Below are 21,884 nucleotides of genomic sequence, written 5' to 3' on the forward strand. Positions count from 1 at the left end.
AAATACTGGTTTGGGGTGGGAGTTGGGGATTGATAGGTATGTCACACATATGAAGAAACAGGATCCGGGAAAACCCATTTGATAACTTTATGCCATTCTCCCTTCCCTGTTTGCTCTTGCCTCTTTCCCCAATTCCCTGGCCTGCCTGGTGGAAGTCTTTTCCTGGGATATAGTCTAAGCTCTTCTTTTGGTAACTGGTGTTCTATATCAGTCTGAAGCATTGTGTGTATAGCATTATACTGGGTGATGACAAATAGATGCAAATACTAGAATAACTGTACCTTGCTTTTAAAAATATTTTATTTTTAATGTAACTTCTATTTTAACTTTTGTCAACTAACAAGTAATATTTTTTCTATTATTTTTAAACAAATATGCATAGCCATACAAAACACATTCTTACACTGGTCATATCAAAAAATTTATATTTGATACTGAATTCTGAGTCCATTATCTCTGGCAGGAATTAGATACCATGCTCCATCATTATACTTCCAGAATTGCTTTGTTGATTGAATTGATAAGAGTTTTAAAATCTTTATGTCAGCCAAAGCACAATATATTTTGTTCCCGCCCCTTATTTTACCTCTGAGTGAATTGTGTTTAAAGTTTTGGATCCTGCTTTCTTATTCTTTCTGCTATCCTCTTTTGTTTTATAGGTGAATTCATCCCATCCACATTCATGATAATGACTATTACTACTTTATACTTCTCATTTTCCCTGTACCTTCTTTATGAAAAATAGGATGATAAGGGAAGAGTATCAGTGCTCTAGGTTTGGTACAACTGGATTCTACTTCCCTGCCCTACTTCTCCTTTCCTCACCCTAGAGCCCACTTATAGTTTCTTATCTTTTCTTTTAAATCCCACTTTTTCAATCTACTCTCCTTTGATTTTTTTTTTTTTTTTTGCTTTTTGGAGGGCAATTGGGGTTGTGACTTGCCCAAGATCACATGGATAGTTTTTGTGTGTGTTAAGTGTCTGAGGCCAGATTTGATCTCGGGTCCTCCTGACTTCAGGGCTGGTGCTCTGCTCACTGCGCCCACAGGAAATGATTCAACAAACCCAACTCCATTTATCTATTTATTTATCTATTTGTGTGCGTGTGTGCATGAGCATCCGTGAGCAAGTATTCTCCCCTCCTTTGACTAGTTCAGGTGAGAGATTCCAGTTGTCCCCTTCCTCCTTGTCCTGTAGTCATCTATTTGCCCACTTTGATTATGCTTTCCTTTCTCTTCTTTTTCCCTGATGGTATATTCCTCTTCTTCCTTTAACATCATCAAAACAACAGAACTACTCTCAGTCCCTATGCCTAATTAGACTTTTTCTTTGGCCATCCAAAATGATGATAGACTTCTGAAGGGATATGTCAATTATTTCCTCATGTTAAAATGAAAATTTGTCCTCTCCCCATATTAAAATGAAAACAATTCATCCTTGTTTGTTCTCTTAGGATCTGTTTGTGTTTTCCTTTTTATTTAAAAGTTTCTCTGCTGCTCTCATCTTTTCATCAGATATGCTTGGAAGTTCCGTATTTATTTAACCATCCATTTTCCCTTGCTAGGAATTGTAATGTTAATGGAATTTAAGATCTTCCCCACCTTTTACCGTGTTTCCCCGATAATAAGACACTGTCTTATTTTTTTTTTTTTTTTGGAAAGAAAAACACCAGAGGGCTTATTTTCAGGGGAGGGCTTATGTTGTCCTGCCTCAGCTCTCCTCCGAGGCACTGCTCTCAATGGCACCAGCAAGCAAATCACTGGGGGAGAACAGGATGACGCGCTCACTGCTGCAGCTCTGATTGGATGCAGCTCGGAGCGCGGCGTGCGTTTCACCCGGGGGAGGGGATGGTGCATACAGAGGGTACCGTAATGTAGCGTGTAGCGCAGGGGATCACCTTCACTACAGTAGCAATCTCAATAGGGCTTATTTTAGAGGAATCTTACACAGTAAGGGGAGGGTTTATTTTCGGGATAGGTCTTATTATTGGGGAAACACGATAATAGTCCTCCCATGGAGTCCATTAAGGGAAGCTTGCTTAGGGGAGGCTTGCTTGTAGGAAGGCTTTCACACCTTTTGCTAATTTCTAATTAGGCATTGACTCTGATAAGTGTATATATACCCTGAGTTGGTATTTTGCTTTGGGGGCTTGCTTATGAGAAGGATCTTGTGATTCCCTGGTTTCTGATTCTGAGTGATTGTATGTTCAGAGCTGCCTGACTGCTCAGATTTAAAGGCTCTCTAGATCCAGGGTTGTATGTAAAATGTATAGTTGATTCAGGCAGTCAGAGCCCTGTCTGTTGGTCTTTATTTCTTTGCTTGTATTTTCTCTTTGTATTTTCTCTGAAGTTCAGGGTGCTGACTTTTCCTCTGAACCAGTGAATGTAATTTAAAAAGATTGTTAACCCCTTAAACAGCTATCTTTCCTGCTAAAGGAGATCTAAGAACCTGTGCTAGCAGCCATCCTGGGTGTGCCAATGTGTTGCTGCTACAGGATTATACTCAGTGTTTTGGGGTAAGTTATTCTTGGTTGCAAACCTATATTCCTTGCCTTCTAGGATATTATATTCCAAACTCTCTTCTCCTTCAAAATGGTGGCTGCTAAATAATGGGTGATTCTAACTGACTCCTCAGCACTTAAACTCTTTTCCTGACTGCTTGCAATATTTTTTTCTTTGACCTGGAAGTTGATTTTCCTGGGAGTTTTCATTTTCAAGTTTCTTTCAGGAGATGACTTGTAAATTTTTTGTGTTTCTGCTTTGCTCTCTTGTTCTAAGAAGTCAGGGTAGTTTTCTTTTAAGATTTCTTGAAATATGACTCTAGCCTTTTTATTGTCATGGTGTTCAAGTAATCAAATGGCTCTCTTCTTGATCTGTTTTTCAAGTCAATTATTTTTGCTATGAGATACTTCTATTTCCTTCTATTTTTTTTCAGTTTTTTCATTTTGTTTAACTATTTCATGTTGAATGGAGTCAGTGACTGTCATTTGGTCAATTTTAATTTTCAGGTAGATATTTTTGGGAGGGATAAGGTTTTGTACCCCATATGCCAGGCCACTTTTCCAATTCTTTCTTCCACAATTTCACTTCTCTTCCATTTTAAAATTTTCATTCCTCATAAAGACTTATTTCATTCATGAAAAATATTTCTTAACTCCCTTTTTTATACCCTTGCTTCATCTCTCCTAGGAATTCTAATTGAATTTATACCCAAGCTGTGTTTTTCCCTGAAGCTTTAGAGTTTTGGAGTCATTCTCTTTTTTTAGGTTTGTGTCTTAAGCTTTCATATCACTGTAATAGCTCTTTATGGTGTGACACTTATTTTGTTCGCTCAGTCTTCCAGGCTACTTAATGACTTTGGACTTTATGGGTTCTGAGCACTCCTGGGGAGAGTGTGTGTACTTGTCCTGCTGCTGCTTTCTTGGGGGTATTCAGTGTTATGTTATTCCGGGATCTCAGGAACATGAGATCTGGGGACTTAAGCTTTCAATGCTCCCAAAGTAGTCTAATTCTATTTGTTTGTTCATTCATTCATTTATTCAGCAGTCAGGGTTGACTTGTGCCCAGGGTCACACAGCTAGCAAGTGTCAAGTGTCTGAAGCCACAGGTCCTACTGACTTCAGAGCCGGTGCTCTATTCACTGTGCCACTTAGCTGTCCCCAAAGTCTAATTCTTTCAGCCACACCCCCAACCCCATCATCCCTGCTGTGCTTTTCAAGTTTCTGATCTGGGCTTGCATCTGAGCCACACACTTGTGGCCTTGCCCCTGGTTGGAGTCATGGTAGAGAACTCAGCTGTACTTCTTTCTACTTCTCTACCATCTTGGCTTCCTCCTCACTTCAAAAGAGTTATCAATCAAGTGAATTTAACTAAGAGAAGATACCTGGGGAAGTGAGCTTGGAATCCAAACCCAGTTATAAAACTCTAATTAGACTTGGAAGTCTAATCCTAATCACTTGGGTTATTTCCCTTACAGTTTTTGTTTCTCTCCATTGAAGAATTTTTACTTTAAATCCACTTTTACATTTGTATAGTTCTTTTATTTTTTACATTTTTTCAACTCTGTTATTGAGTTTGCTCTTCACAATAGAATTCTAGAATTTTGGAGTTGGAAGGGATCATTAATATTTTCTTTTTTCAAAAATTTCCAACCCATGCTTGCATCAGGAATTCCTTCTGCAATATATGATCACCTTATCTCTGTCTAAAAATATTCAGTGATAAGGAGATCACTACCTGCTGGGACAGCCCATTCCACTTTGGGGAATTATTTTTGTTATTAAGGACTTGGATTTTTTAATATCAAGCTAAAACCTGAATTTTCTCTGAATCTTCTCATTGCTTCTTGGTCTGTCCTTTAGTTCTAATCAGAACAAGTATAGTTCTTATTCATGAAAATATTTAAAGATAGTATCCACATCTCCTTTCTACCCCCCTGGGGGAAAAAACAGCAACAACAATCCAGTCTACTCTTTTCTAAATATTCTTAATTCCTTCAGCTGATCTTCTTAAGTAGTGATTTCTAGTCACCTCACAGTCTGAGTTGCCTTAATTTGGATACATTTCTACTTTTCAATATTCTTTTTAAAAAGTGACAAGCAGAAGGGAAAAAGAGCATGACTTTAAGCTTTGGCAGATTTGTGCAGAATGATTTGGAAATGGAAAGACTACAAGAGGACTTGCTGCCTGAAGAGGGGGCATAATGCCTAGCCCTACATACCTTCTCATCCATGAGAAACTATAGTAAGTGACTTCTTCCATTCCAAACTTGTACAGTACTTCAGCCAGAAGTCCATTGGCAGCAGATAAGGGAGTGCCTCTAGAAAGTGTGATCAGAGACAGGACATGTATAGCCTGCAAGACAGGAGGCAGTAAAAACAGCAGGATCCCCCTTTATTCCTCTCCTCCTCCAGGAAAGTCCCAGGATGAGGATTTTCAAAACCCCATAGAGTGAGGACCTTCAAAACGCTGTAGAGAAGCAATAGGTAGCAAACAGTGTGGTACCACAGAACCCTGCTGACCCAGGGGCTCTGAGGTCCTCAACATGCTATACTGACATTCCAGGGCCCTGAAGACCTAATACTGTTAACGTCAGAGATCTAGGAGAAGCCTGATCCTTGGAGGTGTAGGTCAGTGAGAGAATCCAGGGGACCGAGGAGTAGACCAAGCATAAGTTCAGCAGGGTATGATCTGGCCCTTGCATAAAGCCACAGTTCAGCAACTAAAGTTGGAAAAATGAGTAATTTAAAAAACCATGAATATTTCAAGAATTATTCCAAATCTACAGATCTGCAAAAGGGAGAATGTAACTAACATTTAGGCAGAAATTCAAAGAAAAAAATTCCATAAAGATGACATGAATACCTAGAAGACAAGAAGAGGTTAAAAATGAAATAAAAGCTCTGGAGAAAAGAATTGGAAGGAAAATACATAGCTTAGAAAAGAAAATGGTAAACCTTTTATCCATGGGGTAGCTAGGTGGTACAGTGCATAGAGTACTAGAACTGGAGTCAGAAAGACCCAAATTAGAATTTGGCTTCAGAGACTAGCTGTATGACCCTGGGCAAGTCATTTAACCCTGTTTGTCTCAGTATCTTCATCTGTCAGATAAGCTGGAGAAGGAAATGGCAAGCAACTCCAGTATCTTTGCCAAGAAAACCCCCCAAAAAGTAGTTCTAACAAAGAGTCTGAAACAAACAACAACAATAAAATTTTACCCAAGAAATGGGTTTCCTGAAAACTGAGGCATATCAAACAGAAATTAATGACTCTGTGAAATAGCAAAAAATGTTACATCAAATTCAAAAGACTGAAAAAATATAAGAAAATATGTTATCTGATGTTGAAACAAATGACTTAGAAAACAGGTCAAAGAGATATTTCAAGAATCATTAGACTTCCCAAAAACTATGATATTATAAAAGGTAGAATAAAGATTTGACACCTGGTTGGATATTAAGGTAAAGGAAAAGAAAAAGGGATGATTTCAGGGCTGTATACTTCAGTGATTGGAAGGATGTTTAAACTAATAAGGGACATTAGGAAGAGGAGAGGGTTTTGGGGGGCCTAGGGATGTTGTGAAGATGACTTTTGTTTTGGACATGTTGAATTTGAGATGTATATAGGAAATATACATACATATAATATATTTGAATACATATAAATATATTTGAAGTCTAAAAAGTAGTTGGTCATGCAGGATTAAAATTTAGGGGAGGGACTAGGGTTAGGTAGAAAAATCTAGAAGTTGTATGAATAGAGGAAACTATGGAACTTGATGAGATCACCAACAGAGAAGAGAGCCCAGGACAGAGTCCTGGGTACATTTGTGAATATACAGGATGATAAGCCATCAGAGGAGACTGAGAAGAAAGAAGGAGCTGGAAAGGTTGGGGGAGAACCAAGAAAAGTCAGTGTTAAATGCAGAGAAGAAAGAGTATCCAAGGACAAGGTGGTCAACAGCAAATGTTCCAGAGGGATCATGAAGGATGAGGACTAAGAAAAAGCCATTGCATTCAGTAATTGAGATCATTGGTAACCTTGGGAGAGAGCATTTTTCAATTAAGTGCTGTTTTCAGAAGCCAAATTGCAAGGGAGGCAGGCTAGACAACAGTTCTTTTGAAAAAAGAACTTAAAGTTTTAAAAAAGTTTAGTTGGTTAAGAGCTCATTATGAGTTCTTGATGTGTTGGCTTGTAGCTCTTGAAACCATGCAAGTCATGGTTTTCAATAAGGCACTCAGAAAAGTCCATATAATATCAAGTAACATTGAGACATAGTGTTCATTAAAAAAGGAGGTAATAGTCCTACTGTATTTTACCTTACCTGAACCGCATCTGAAGTATTGTATTCAGTTCTGAATACTGTATTTTCATAAAGACAATGAAAAGTTGGAGGGTATGTCCAGGATGATATAGGAGACAAGAATATTAGTTTAAAGAACTGCAAGGATCTAGACTGGAGTAGAGCTGGGGGAGTGGAGAGCATAATAGCTGTTTTAAATATCAGTTAAGAGGCATTAGTTTATTGTACTTGACCCTACAAAGCACAGAAGTCCTAGAGAGTTCAGTTTCAGTTCAGTGTAAGGAAAACTTCCTGATGATTAGATCCCTCCAAAGTGGAACATGCTACCTTTCTAAGGTAGTCAGTTCCCTTTCACTGGAAGTCTTCAGGTGGAGGCTTGTATAACTATTTGTTAGTGATGTTGGAGTGGTAATTATACTTCAGGTGCAAAGATCCAGTAAACTCTCAACTGAGAAATTCTGTGAAAATACTAAATTTACCTTTCACCTTCTACCAGCTATCTCATGTACTATATGTAAAAATTCATTTTGATGGGAGAAAAAAAATGAGCTTATAAGAAAGGAGGAAAGGGGGCAGCTAGGTGGCAAAGTAAATAGAGTACCCGCCCTAGAGTCAGGAGGACCTGAGTTCAAATCCAGCCTCAGACACTCAACACTTACTAGCTGTGTAACCTTGGGCAAGTCACTTAATCCCAATTGTCCTGCCTTCCCCCATCAAAAAAAAAAAATAAAAAAAGATGAAGATTTGAAAGCCAGATCAGACATGGACAAGAAACTATTTGCCTCTGATCAATTCAGGAGGTTTAGTTTATGGCAGGTATGAGATTTTTAGTAATTATGTCTAGTGGAAGAGAGAGAGCCTGGCTGATAAGAGTATGCTCTAGTAGATATATAGTTGCTTAGGGGCACACATAGGGCAAATAAAGTCAAAAAGACTAAGATGTTTCTGAAATGAGGGCCTAGGAGAGACAATGGAACCAGACAGTCTATTCTGAATCATAGGGTGAAAATTTAATAAAGAGGGTTTTCAGGAAGATGGAAGAATGGAAAGCCACAAGAGTCTCTAATGTGTCAGCATTTCCCTCAAAAATAGCAAAAGAAATGACAGAAATCTTTAACGTGGTTATATTTTGATTCTTCAAAGATTGTACTGTTCCATAATTTGCAGCTATATAACATTGTTCAGAGAGTACTACTATTATTAAAAAGGTGAATTTTGTGCCTGAGAGCAGCTTGGGATCAGTGAAAATACTGTGCACATTACCAAAAGCAATCCATCATGCTTTCTTCCTCTTACTCATTTCTAGATCCTGCTTTTTGTCTTGTGTGACTGTCTTTAACATTTGAATCGATTCTCCTATGAGTTTTCTATCCAATTACATAGTATAGTCTGGATAATATTCATTTTTTATCTACTTGGTTTTGCCTGTGTGGATAATTAGGCCAATTCTTTTGAATGATTATGAATCTCACGAGATAGCAGGGTTTAGGGGCAATTAGCATAATGCCCTCCACAAATAGCATTTGAAGATATCACCATCTATAAAGAATTCCTCTTTCATTTGCATTTCTTGCCTATCTTTTATGAGAGTAGTGAACAATTTGGCAGTTATGTATCTCTGTTTCATACCTCACTTGATGCTGACAGTCAAGATTCTTGAACAAATTCTGTCTTTTACATTTATCCAGGGATAGTATATGATTTTAATATATGCATGGGAGACACCCTGTTGGAGGAGAGTTTTTAGGATTACATTTTACTTCACCAATGCAAATGCTTTTAAAAAATAATCAAGAGTAAATACAGTGTAATCTTGGATTATCTGCACTGCTCATGTTATTAAGGATGCTATAATTTGCAAAAGCTTATTTTCATCAAACATGTCATTGATGCATGGGTAGATCATTCTCATAAGGAGTTTATAGAGTTGAGATAGTAGGCATATGGGTCTGTAGGTCTCTCAATTCCATTCATTTATTTTTTGTGCAGAGGGAGTGTGTTTCTGAGTGGTGTGATACTTTTCATGCTTTACCTTCCAAGAAAGCTTTCTTCAATTCAAATTTAGTATATGGAAATGTATTAAGTGTGACTAGTTGAACTTGATGAGGTTAAATAATGTAAACTTCCTTCTAAGACTCTTGCAGTGGAAAGCATGAACATCCCCTTTAATATTATGTTGAAATAATTGAGGACATTCCCTTGAGAGAGTATGGGGAATATCCTTAACTTGGGTACTATTGATAATCTCATTAAGGATGATTTGATTGTCAGGCTATTGACCTCAACACTTAGATTTAAGCCTTTAAAAGTGAGCAGAGAGATAAATGAATGAAAGTGCATTTAAGTACTTATTATGTGTCCAGTCCTGTTCTTGTGGAAATCTGAGGTCCAGAGAGAGTTGAGCATAGTTACTGACCAGTGTATGTTTGGGCCACAAGGAGGGAAAGTCTTCTTACTCATAGAGTCCTCCCTAGAGAGCTCCTTCTGCCTCAAAGATGATACTTGTGAGGCAGAACAGTAAAGGAGTTCTCAAAATGGGAATCACATATTCTAAAGGAGAGCAAAAGCCAGGGGGATGGATGGAGTGGTACACATTCCGGGAAGCAGCCTTCTGGAGATTGGAGAGTAGGTTTCCTAGACAACCCTGTGTTGCCTCCTTTGGACAGCTGAGGCAAAGTCATTTCTTGGGGGAAGGTTATTCTTCTGGATATACCTTCTATATATACTTGACCTCATTCAAATGCTCTTTCTTTCTGTCTTTGTCTCCTTTATTTCCATTTCTTTTTTTTCCCATAGCATATTGGAGACTGACATGTTAGTACTATTTGTAGTATTTTCTTTTCTTTTTCTTTTTTGCCTTTTGGAGAGCAGTTGGGGTTAAGTGACTTGCCCAAGGTCACATGGCTAGTATGTGTTAAGTGTCTAAGGCTGGATTTGAACTCAGGTCTTCCTGACTCCAGGGCCAGTGCTCTATTCATTGCGCCACCTAGCCGCCCCTAATTTGTAGTATTTTAACTCTTGAAGAAATAAATTTTGGGGTATAGAAATCCTGACAAATCTTTTGTTGTTGTTGTTGTTTTTTGATGGTGGTAGTGGAGGGTTGTTACGTTTTATTTCGTGTGTGTGTGTGTGTATGCGCACTTTCAATTTTATCTTTAAATGTCTTTGGAATAGTTTGGCTTAATTGGATCTCATGCCAGACTTTCTACAAATTAGTTTTTCCCTTCACTCTTTATTACTTTTGAAAAATAAGATTTTCAAAATGAATTTATACTAATAATAATAATAGCTCACTTTAATATAGCATTTTAAGGTTTACAAAACCCTTTACATACATTATCTCATTTTATGTATACACTAACCTTGTGAGATAAGTGCTATTATTATTCTCATATTGCAAATGAGGAAACTATGAAGAGGTATGCTGGTAAATGTTTAACAACCAGGATACGCTTTTAAGTTTAATATGCATTATTGGCATTTTCACCAGCACTCACTCTCTTAATTCTAGACAACCAATAAAACAATAAAGCCCTGATTTTTGTAGCATTTGTTGATTTTTGAGGTATTAAATGTCTGCACGTTTAAGTTCAGATGTAAAATGTAACAAATAGCTCCTATGAGAATCTGTTTGAGCTTGCCCCAGAACACTCCAAAAGCTAAGGTTCAGAAAGATCAAATGATCTCCTACACATATACACACAGAGTATATATGTCTGATGTGGGATTCCAGTCTAGGCCTTCCTAATCTACACATCTAAAGTCTATCCCCTGTACTAAACTTCCTCCCAATTTATATTCTAAACTGATAATGCTCTTGAGTGCCATGTTTCTTTTTTTGAAAGGCCCTCAATAATTATTTAGCATCACCATTTTTTTCCTCTTTTGACCTCATTGTTATAGCATTTGCTTTTCGTGATTAAATTTAGGAAGGAAATTATTATATTTTTCAAATCCAGCGATAAACCTCAAACTCCATTTTGTTTTATAGTTTCAGTACTACTGCTCCACTTCCCTTACAGGAAATCCTAACAAGAAATAAGATTTATTTTCACTTTCTTTTATCATGAGTAGGTTATTAAACAGCAAAGTATTATATAAAGGAGGTTAAAGCAACAATGAATGATCTACAAATTAGATAATTAGAGAGAATATTATCCCTCCAAAATATAGAGGGGAAAAGGTTTTGGCTTTCATATGTGATTTTTTTAATTGGCTAATTAAATTCTTTAACTATATAGATGTATGTGCTACTTTTATACTTGAATTTCATTAATTTCTCACTTTTTTCTATAGGGTTGCTTTGTGTTTAAACCAGATTTTAAGAGGAAAAAGGTCTCTTTTCCAATAGGTGAGTTAATAATTTATTTGTTTTTTTTTTGTCTAAGGAGCCTGTCAATCTTTTCAGCCCTAACCCTAGGCATACATACCAATTTTGTTCCAAAGTGACTGTCATATAGAAAAGGTAAATTCTTGGGACTTTGACTTAAAGAAGAATCTAAATAGATCTTCACAAATCAAGATATATAATAAATATCCTGTAATGGGTGTGTAATGTAATACCAAGCAAAGGCAACTTCCCAGGTTCGAAATACCAGCATAGGTGCTCTCTATTTTATTCAGTAACAAACCCAGAACAGAGAAGATCAAAACATGACATCATTCAAAATACAGTATTTACTAAGTATGATTAAATAATCTCCAAGTACTACCCCACCCCAGGACCTTCCAATCATTCAATCAATTACAAAGTCTCTGTTCTAAATACTTCTCCACCCCTAGGCTATACCTTAATTAAGTCCACCACAAAGCCCCTCTTCTCAAATGGAGATTAGTTTCCAAACATAAGTAAAATACATTCATTTGCTCAACCATAGAACACAAAAAGGTCAAAAGTTCCCCACCCCTGGATCACAATTGAATCTACCCCAGAGTTACATCAAGTTTAAACACAGCACTTAATACCCAAATGGAGGTCTTTTCTTCATCTTGACACGAGGCAAGTTCTCAGCAATCTTAGTTCCTGGAGAGACAAGGCTTAGCAAGGCCATAAGATACATTGCCAGTCCCTTCATGAATTTATCCTCTGTCTGTAGAACAGCCCTAGAACTCCTGAACACATTAGCAAAGCCCTCTCCCAGGATTTCTGTAAACATACAACAAGAAAATCCTTCTTCAGGGCTTCTGAACCAACAGAAAGGCTCCCAGACCCCTGCAACAACAGTACTGTCCCTCACCAGTGGACAGTATTCATTCTGTCTGCAGGACAGTCTCCAGACCCCTGCAACAACAGTACTGTCCCTCACCAGTGGACAGTATTCACTCTCTGTCTGCAGGACAGTCTCAGGCCTTCTTAACCAAATGCCAGGTTCCAGGACTTCTTCAACAGGACAGTCTTTCACCAGTGGACAAATCTGGCAAAATAACATCAAAACAGACAGACAAAGTACCAGCAAAACAGCCATGTCTCCTCAGTCCTTGGCAGCTCAGGGGGCAGGTCTCAAAAGTCCAGGGCAATTCAAAGCGGCCACCAGCAATCCTCTTAGCCTCTCTCTCTCCACGAGGTGCTGCTTCCAAAAAAAAAAGATCTTCCGCCTCTCTCTAGTGTCTCTCCAAATCTACGTCCCCAGCTCCTCCCAGTCAGGACTTTCTTTTCACATCAAAAAGTCCATCCCACAGGTGGGATTAACAAGCTCTGGGTTTTAATACAATCAATTTGAAAACCAAGCCCAATACAGGGGAATCTCCACATTCCATTACTATCACAGGGTGTTCTCAATTTTTAAAAATGTAATGACTGCTTACTTTTTCTCTATGTCAACAGAGAACTATTTATTTTGAGATAGATAAATAGATTTACTTTACTCATGCAAACCAAATTTCAATTAATCAAAAAAAGTATTGATTAAGTATTGCTGTGTGTTAGCACTGCTAGTTGTCATGGGGTAGAAAAAATAATATATACAAAATTGTGAGGCAGAATTTGGCAGTGAAGCACATGTACCCTTTACCTCATTTAGGATGAGTGAATGAATGAATGAGCATTTATTAAATGTTCACAGTGTGCCAGCTCCTGTTCTGGGGATACAGATACAAAAGCAAAGATAGTCTCTGCCACATGGGAACTTAAAAGACCCACATAGTCAAGAAATTATTGAATTGAGACAAAAGTAATAATTTGAACGTGGAATAGGACTTTTCTCAAGGATCAAAGAGGTCAACTCTTGACCCTGTTCCTCAGAATCTGAGGCAGGCTGATATGTAACCAGATGCTTGAGAAGAAAATAATGATCAATTTAGGGGAAAAAAAAGTAGAAGATATGACTCTAAACCAGGGGTGGGGAAGCTGCAGCTTCAAGATGTAGCCTTCTAGGTCTTCAGGAGTGACCTTTTGACTGGCTCCAAACTTCAGATTTTGTTCTGTGAAGTTTAGAGTCAGTAAAAGGGCTGCACTTGAGGACCTACAAGGTCACATGTGGCCTTGATGCCACAGAAGAAAAAAAGTGATTTAGGGCTTCTGGGCTTTATTAAGTTGGTCTCAAATTAGAGTACCCTGTCTTAGTTTTTAATTATTTTTTTCCTTGAAAGATTGAAAAGTCATAGAGATAAATGTGAGATAGTAAACAGTGAGTGTACATTAGAAATAATTCCTTTTTTCAGGGACTGGTAAGTAATAAAAACAAAATCCTTTAATGTTAGAAGTTGCTTTTAGTAGTAGAAACTTTTAATTTAGACTTGTAGACTATTTTTTCTTCTTTCAAAAAAGTAAATGATATATGGTGATAAATTTCTTTTTTTATTAGCTATAGAAAGTATATTATGTAAAATTATTTTACTGGATTTTAGCTAAAATTCAATAAATAATCAGTGTTACTGATTTATGTACCAATAAACCTGCCAAATAATAAGTCACATTTACATAGCGTTTCATGGTATACAAAGTAGTTTGTAAAGTATACAATGGAAGTGTTTTATTTTTGTCCAGATCTATGATTTCATGAGGAACTTTCTGTGCAGAAATTCCTTCTACTGATACAGATGAGCAATTTATCCATAACTTTTTTTTCTGTATAAATTTTGCAGTGTCAGGAACTGCCAAATAACAGTAATAGCAGTACAGTTGTCCCTGGACCCAGTCTCTAAGGCTGAGACCAGAAACAGGGACCATCATGCCAAATTTCTTAGCAGGGGTCAGAAACTAGCAGGAGCTTGGTTGTTCCAGGGAGTGCCACTTATCACCAGACAAAAAGTAGGTCAGAGCCAGAGAAGGAGCTATGTCCCAGGTTTAGAAATACAGGTCAGCAATGACAAAAGTAGGAATTTAAAGAAGCAGCAGGCCAGGTTAGATGTGTTCTAAGAACCAGGTATCAAGAAGGATAATTGAGCTCATCCAAAAGGTGGTAATTTACCAATTTGACACTTGACAGCCTATTCCATAATTCTATTAAACCTGTACCTTTTATATTTTGCCAGAATTTTATTAGTTTACTGTTTCCTACTACTGTTAGAATTTTTTACATTGGAAATAGCTACATTCTTATTTAATAACTCTGGGTCCTATCCTTTTGTGTTACAGTTTAAAAAGAAATGACAAATATGCAAAACAGAAGTTCTTTAGGACTGCAAATTTATATGGCATTGGATAATGTGCTTTAGTCCATGTTTATCTGTAGACAATGACCTATACATTGAATAGGAATGATATACAAAAAAAAAAAAAAGGAAAAAAGACTTGACATCAAAAGTTTTAGCTTCTCTGTTTCCTCCTTTTTTTTTTTCAAGTGGTCTCAGACAAAGAATTTAACTGCTGTGTCTTAGTTTGTTCATTTTCCTGACCTGTCTCATAGGGTTGTTGCAAGGTGAAATAATGTATGCAAGTACTTTGAAGTCTATAGGATGCTATGCAAATCCAAAGTGATAATTGTTTATTCCTTTAATTTAATTTATTTCATTTAGCATAAATCTTTTACCTCTCTCTCCTCTCTCCAAAATCCTACCAAAAGAACAAATATGCAGAATCAAGCAAAATAAATTCCTGCATTGGCCATGTACAAAAAATTTATGTCTCATTTTGCGTCTATCACTACTCTCTTAAAAGGTGGGTAGTATTGGCCAGGATACTTAAGTCTTTCAAAGTCATTTGTCTTTATAGTGTTGTTGTTATCATATAAATTGTTCCTGTGGTTCTGCTCACTTCATTTTGAAACCTTTCTCAGTTCCTTTCATTATTTCTTTTCGTCCCAGTAGTATTCCACTGCATTCGTATGCCACAATTTATTTTGCTGTTCCAAAGATATTATGTACAGTGATGTCATATTTATCTCAGGTTTGATGTATCTCTTTTCTTGATATTCATGGTAAATGAAATTAGAAACACTGAAGGTAACATTTCGGGGCTATCGTTTGACTAGCTAACTTGTTTTAAACTAATAAACAGAACTGAAGTATTGAAAAGTGAATTTAGAAATCTGAACTCATTTCATACACTATGTAGTGATTTACCATTTTAAAACTGGTCTTTATCTGGTGCTTTGAAAAAGTGGCAAGCAACATTGATCTTTTGTGATGCTTAAGATCATAGAAATTTAGAATTAGAAGGCATTTATTTTAGGGATGAGAAAACTGAGACCAAAAGATCTTGTTCAAGAGTACACAGCTGGTTAACTTAAGAGTAGCTAGACTTGAATTGAAGTCTTTTGAATTATAATTTAGTGCTTTTTCCCCACCTATAGTTTTTAGAGGTCACCGATTTATTGCTACACCCAGTCACAGGGTTTGATGTCAAGCCTGTGCCCACCTAGCTACTCTGTAACTTAATTGCCAAAGCTACCCAAGCTTTCTAACAGGTAGAATTGCTCCAGAATGGAATGGCCTGCCATAGTAGATGGCCTCCAGATGTCTCTGGAGCACTGAAGGTTGTTACATTATCATGGCAGAGATAATGGTTTTTTTTTTTTTTAAATTAATGCTTTATTAACTTCTGATTTACATCATTAGTTTCCGCCGGCAGAGATATTGTTGAGGGGATTTTGGTTCAAGTATTGGTTAGATCAGATGACCAGTGAAATCCTCTCTGATTTTGAGATTCTGTGGTTTATGATTTTCCAAAAACATTCTTTTTTTTTGCCATTTCTTAATATTTTTGGGAAAGTGTTTATCATCATGTATATTCCTGAGATGTGTTAAGATTTGAAATTATTTTATACCCCCCTCCTATGTGGTGTTTTATTTTTCTGTGACAAGTGTGCTATATGACTAACATTTTAGCTTGCACTTCTGCAAGTTAGGGTGATTTTTAGTCTCAAACCAAGAGAGGTTTTCTATGAGGAGTTGCATTGTGTTTTTTCATAGTTAATATAAAAAAAATAAATTTAAAAAAATTTTAGGTTCTTATTTCTTTTCTGTGTTCTCAGCTGACTATTTCAGTGAAGGTGAAGGTCTTTCTGAAGATAGCAAACTACGCTTTGATACTTGTCAGTTGTTATGGCAACAGATGAAATCTGAAGCTGAGGTAGGTACTATTATAATGACTCAAAGTTAGCTTAATATTTTAGATCACTTCTAGTTCTTCCCTTCCTTGATAAAATATTTGAAATAAAACAAAATGGTCAAGTATAAGTTGTATACCTTTCATGGGAAAATCTCACACACCAACTACCAAGGAGTAATAACTTTCAGACTTTTGGATTGTATTCATACTGAAAGCACTTTGTGACTAGCTCTTTGTATGTAATTTTACTTTTATTGTACCCCATGTACAGTCTTATTGCTAGGCTTTGAATATGCCTGTTATTTATACATCCCATGCCTACTCCCTAAGGTTGCATCAGCAGTCTGATCAAGGGTTTTGAAGAGATTTATACAAGAAGTGATCTGTCTTCCATCTGCATAGTTCCCAAAGGAAAATAATATGGGAAATAATGGGTTGGTAACTGTGGTATACATTATTAAATGAATTTGGTAAATGATATCACCCTCTTTGAATTAAAAGCACTTCTCGTTGATTTCTCTTTTGCTTTTACCACATGTCCTATTTTATATTATATTTGTAGAAATGAACATATCTCACTATTAGATTATAATTCCTCAAGAGTAGAGATGCTATTGTCTTTTATGTCTTTATTTTACCAATGAAGCACAGTGTTTCTCAGGTAAATAAATCATTTAGTTTTAATCTGCTGTGCATTCATACAGCAACTGTGTTTTGAACGTTTCTTTAATTATTGAATTAAATTGAGATAGAATGAACTGAAAGGGAAGGAGAAAGTAATGACATTCTATGAAAAAGTTCTGCACAGAAAATGGATATTCACTGCCTGGAACAGACTAAGAGAGTGGTTCCTTTAAAATCAGAAAGATGAGGGGGGAGGGGACTTCTGGGAGCCAAGATAGCAGAGTAAGCAGTAAATCACTATAACTCCCATTTTCACCTCCAAACAACTATAAAATAGCACCCCCAAACAAAGCCTGGAACAATAGAACCAGCAGAAAGATGGGGTGAAACAGTCTTTTAGCCTAAGAAACTTGGAAAATGAGCAAGAAAGATCCATCTCACTTAGGTAAAAGGGGAGCTCATTCTAAGACAGAAAACATCCCAGCAAGCCTCACCTCAGCAAACCAGCCCCAGTGTGGTGGAGTAGGTAGATGGCAATACCAGGACCCCCTCATGTGTCTTAGTATTGTCAGGGGAACTGGCAGTCTCTAGCTCTGAGAACTACTTTGTGGTTCAGTATAGCCCCAGGCAAACAGGCATCCTCCAGCAGCCATACCTCCATGTGCTTTATCACAGCTCCAGGCAAACAGGCATCCTTCATGAGCTTCAGTGTAGCCCCAGGGAAATGCAGAAACACCCCACTGGGCCTTAGCACATGCCAGACACCACCACTAGGACCCCAGCTAAGTGCCAGGTAAGCTGCCAGACCCCTATGGCCTCCAGCAGTGCCAGCCACCCCCCACCCCCTTAGCACAGCACCAGGGATGAGGGTCCCCCAGGGGGCCTCAGGGCAACATCAGGTAAACAGCAAGGGCCTGTAGCAACTAGCACAAGAAGCCTGAGATAGTGCCCCTTCCACCTTGGGTGTAGAACTCATATTTAAAAGAAAGGAAAAAGGCCTTCACCCTCCCAACCCCCTGAAAAAAGATGAGCAAAAAAACAAGAAAAAAAAAGAATCTGACCATAGAAAGTTATTATGGTTACATAATCAAGATATAAATTCAGAAGAGAACAGCAATGGCAAAACACCTGTGGGCAAAACCCCAAAGAAAAACAGGAAGTGGACTCAGGACCAGAAAGAACTCAAAAAGGAGCTTAAAAATCAATAGAGCTAAAATAAAAAATGAGAAAAGAAATCAGAGTGATGCAAGAGAATTGTGAAAAAAGTCAACAGTTTGGAAAACTGCTTAAAAAGTAGAATTGGCCAGATGGAAAAGGAGATACAAAATCCACTGAAGAAAAAACAAAACAAAACAACTCCTTAACGAGTACAATTGACCAGATGGAGAAAAAAAGTATGAAAGCTAATTGAGGAAAACAATACTTTAAAGGTGAGAATTGGGCAAGTGGAAGCGAATGGCTCTATGAGACATCAAGAATCAGTCAGATTCAAAAGAATGAAAGAAATGGAAGAAACTCTAAAATATATCATGGGAAAAACAGCTAACTTGAAAAATAGTTCCAGGAGAGACAGACAAGAGACAGTATCAGAATCATTGGACTACATGAAAGCCATAATCAAAAAGAGCACCTGGTCAATATCTTTCAAGAAATTATCAAGGAAAACTACCCCAATGTCCTGGAACCAGAGAGGAGAATAGGCATTGAAAGAATCTATCACCTCAGAAAAGAGATCCCCCCCCCCGCAAAAAAAACCTCCAGGGAACATTATAGCCAAATTTCAGAACTTCAGTTCAAGAAAAAAATACTACAAGTGACCAGAAACAATTCAAATATCAGGGAATCATAATCAGGATTACATACAACTTGGGAGCTGCAGCATTAAAGGATTGGAGGTCATGGAACTTGATATTCCAGAAGGCAAAGATGCTAGGCCTACAACCAAGAATCACTTACCCAGCAAAAGTAAGCATAATACATCAAGCGAAAAAGTGGTCATTTAATGAAATAGAAGGCCATAAGAAGACCATAAATGAACCAAAAATTTGACCTCCAATATCATGACTCAAGAGAATAATAAACGGGTACAAAGGGAAAAGAAAACAAGAGATTCAATAGAGCTAAACTATTTAGATCCCTACATGGGAAGATAATACTTGTAATTCTTAGAAATTATATCATTAATAGTATAGCTATGTATGTACATAGAGGGTGTGGGTATAAGGTGAATTTCAGGGAATGACAAAAAAATTAAGGGATTAGAAACAGGAATACACTCTGTGCAGAAGGAAGGGAGAGGTAGAATGGTGGTAAATTATTTTACATGCTGAGGTGCAAAAGACCTATTATAGAGGAGGGGAAGATGGAAGGGTGATCAGTGAGCATCAATTGAATTCTCTCATCAGTATTGGTTCAAAGGGAATCATGTACACAGTTGAATATAGAAATCTATCAGGGAAGTAGGAAGGGAGGAGATCAAATAAAGTGGGTGTGGGGGGTGGGGTTAGGACTGACAGAAGGGAGGGCAGACCATGGCAGGTGGTAGACATAAGTAAAACACTGGTGAGGAGGGAAAGGATGAAAGGAAAGAGAGGACAGAAAGGAGGAAAAATAGGATGGAGGGAACTACATAGGTAGTAATCATAACTGTGAATGTGAATGGGATGAACTCCCAGATAAAACAGAAGAAGATAGCAGAATGGATCAAAAACTGGAATCATACAATGTATTATTTACAAAAAATACACATGAGCAGAGATACACACAGTAAAGGTAAGGGGTTAGCAGAATCTTATGTTTCAGCTAAAGTAAAAAAAAAAAAAAGCAGGAGTAGCAATCCTGATCTAAGACAAAGTAAAAGCAAAAATAGACCCAATTAAGAGATAAGGAAGGAAACTACAAATTTCTAAAAGGTACCATAGAAAATGAAAGCAATATCAATACTAAATATATATGCACTGAGTGGTACAGCATACAGCTTCTTGAAGGAGAAGTTAACTGAGTTACAGGAAGAAATAGAAATAACAAAACTGTACTAGTGAGGGACTTCAACTGTCCTCTCTCAGAATTCAATAAATCCTACCAAAAAATAAACAAGAAAGAAACTAAGGAGGCAAAGAAAATATTAGAAAAGTTAGATATGACAGATCTTTGACATAATTTAGACATAAAGGGTGATACCATAAGCAAATTAGAAGAGCAGAGAGTAGTAGTCTACCTGTTAGATCTATGGGGAAATGAATTCATGACCAAATGAGGTGGGGAGCATTACAAAATATAAAAAAGATAATTCTGATTATATTAAATTTAAAAAATTATGTATAAACAAAACCAGTGCAACCAACGTTAGAAGGAAAGCAGAAAAATGAGAAGCCATATTTACAGCAAGTGATAAAGGCCTCATTTCTCAAATATATAGAGAAGTGAGTCAAATTTATAATAATGCAACCCAAGTGAAAAATGGTCAAAGGATATGAACAGACAGTTTTCACATGTAGAAATCAAAACTATCTAAAGGTATATGAAGAAGTACTCTAAATCATTTTTGATCAGAGAAATGCAATTCTGGAAGTCAGCAGACTTGTATTATTGTCCTGATCCTGCTAGTAAGGAGCTGTGTTTTTCAGACAAGTCACTTTAACCTTGTTGCCCTTAGTTTCTTCACCTGAATATCAGTTACAACATTTCATGAGTATATAAAACCATTTCTACTAATGTAGATACAAAACATATGATAGGGTTTCTGCTTGTTGTTATTGGTATTATTGTTATTATCATTTACAGTTATTACTTGTTGATAATAAAAGTACAGTAGTGAACATTACTGTTTGGCAATAAAGCTGTTAGGAGGTGCTCAATAAATGTTTGTTGAATTGGTTATTAGCACCCAATGGTACAGTAGAAAAGGCACTGAATTTGTAATCATAGGACTTGAGTTCAAATTCTGGCCATGTTATTTATTGTCTATAAACCTTAAGCAAGGAGCTTCATACCTCTGAGTCTTAGTTTCTCACGTGTAAAATAAATGGGGGGTTGGACTAGATGAACTTTTTAAGACCCAGTTTAGCTCTAGATCTGTTTTCCTAATAATATTTTAAAAAATGAATAACAAATAGTACCACTTGAAACCAAGACAGTTGAAGTGCCATAAAATCTCAATTAACTGTAGCAAGTCTTTAAGTTCTAATTAAAATTGTTGGAAGAGAATAGGAGATAGAACAGTCTTGCATTTTTAGTTAAGTTTTATCCAATTTTTCATATATAGGTCAGTGGAAGTTGAAGAAAATTAATTCTTATTTACCACAGGGAAGTCTTAAGTCTCAGAAAAGGCCTTTTATACCAAAACACTTAGTTTTTTTCCTTTCTGCCAGCAAAAGGTGAAAGGTTACCAGGTACCAATCTTAAGAGAATGGAAGGTTGCTGAATTCAGGCTAGCAATTTACATTGTTGTCAGAGGTGGTGTTTGTTGACTGTCTCCGGAATAGAAGGAAAGAATGCCACAGGGCTAAAATTGGGCAGGATTCCCAGTCATCTAAGATCATATCTTCAAAGCATAATTTTTGTTACTTAACTTAAGAGTTTGTAAATTCTTGGAGCCCTAAATAGACATATTCTTAATTGGTATTATAATATTCAGAAGACAAATTATTTTGTATTATGTATATTTTTTAGATTATGCATTCCACAAATCTCCTGTTACTAGTAAGTTTTTTATTAAGCATGTGAAAACTTATGTTTAAAAGATTTTTTTCTGTATTTCACATTTTCTGAGATGCTTATTAGGAACCTTCAAAATGAATAAGGCCCTGGATTATTAACTGTCTCAGAGAATGATCGAAACTAATATTTTTCTGTCTGCCTTCTAACAATTCCCATCTTGTGTTCTGATGATGTGAAGCTACCCTGTTTACTTGGCCAAGTTCACATAGAGAAACTTCTTTTCATCTTCTTGGAGGGAGAAAGATAATCC

The 21,884-nt window shown here is 36.8% G+C and overlaps 1 protein-coding gene across 5 annotated transcripts in view; it reads left to right on the top strand.

The window, feature by feature from the left end:
* The window catches only part of ORC3 (origin recognition complex subunit 3), a 122,687-nt gene that overhangs the window by 1,790 nt on the left and 99,013 nt on the right, over positions 1 to 21,884 (top strand). For 2 of the 5 annotated variants that reach the window (XM_069065105.1, XM_069065106.1), the window contains exons 2-4: positions 11,098 to 11,152; positions 16,215 to 16,312; positions 21,587 to 21,616. In XM_069065105.1, coding sequence (XP_068921206.1) covers positions 11,098 to 11,152; positions 16,215 to 16,312; positions 21,587 to 21,616 — 183 coding nt within the window. Of the gene's footprint in view, positions 1 to 11,097; positions 11,153 to 16,214; positions 16,313 to 21,586; positions 21,617 to 21,884 lie in introns of those variants that run through there. The other 3 variants (XM_069065107.1, XM_069065108.1, XM_069065109.1) reach the window with 2 other exon arrangements.

Source organism: Petaurus breviceps, unplaced genomic scaffold, assembly GCF_028583685.1.
Source record: "Petaurus breviceps papuanus isolate PSGF00001 unplaced genomic scaffold, PetGlider_PUasm1.0 90667, whole genome shotgun sequence".
NCBI classification, from domain to species: Eukaryota; Metazoa; Chordata; class Mammalia; order Diprotodontia; family Petauridae; genus Petaurus; species Petaurus breviceps.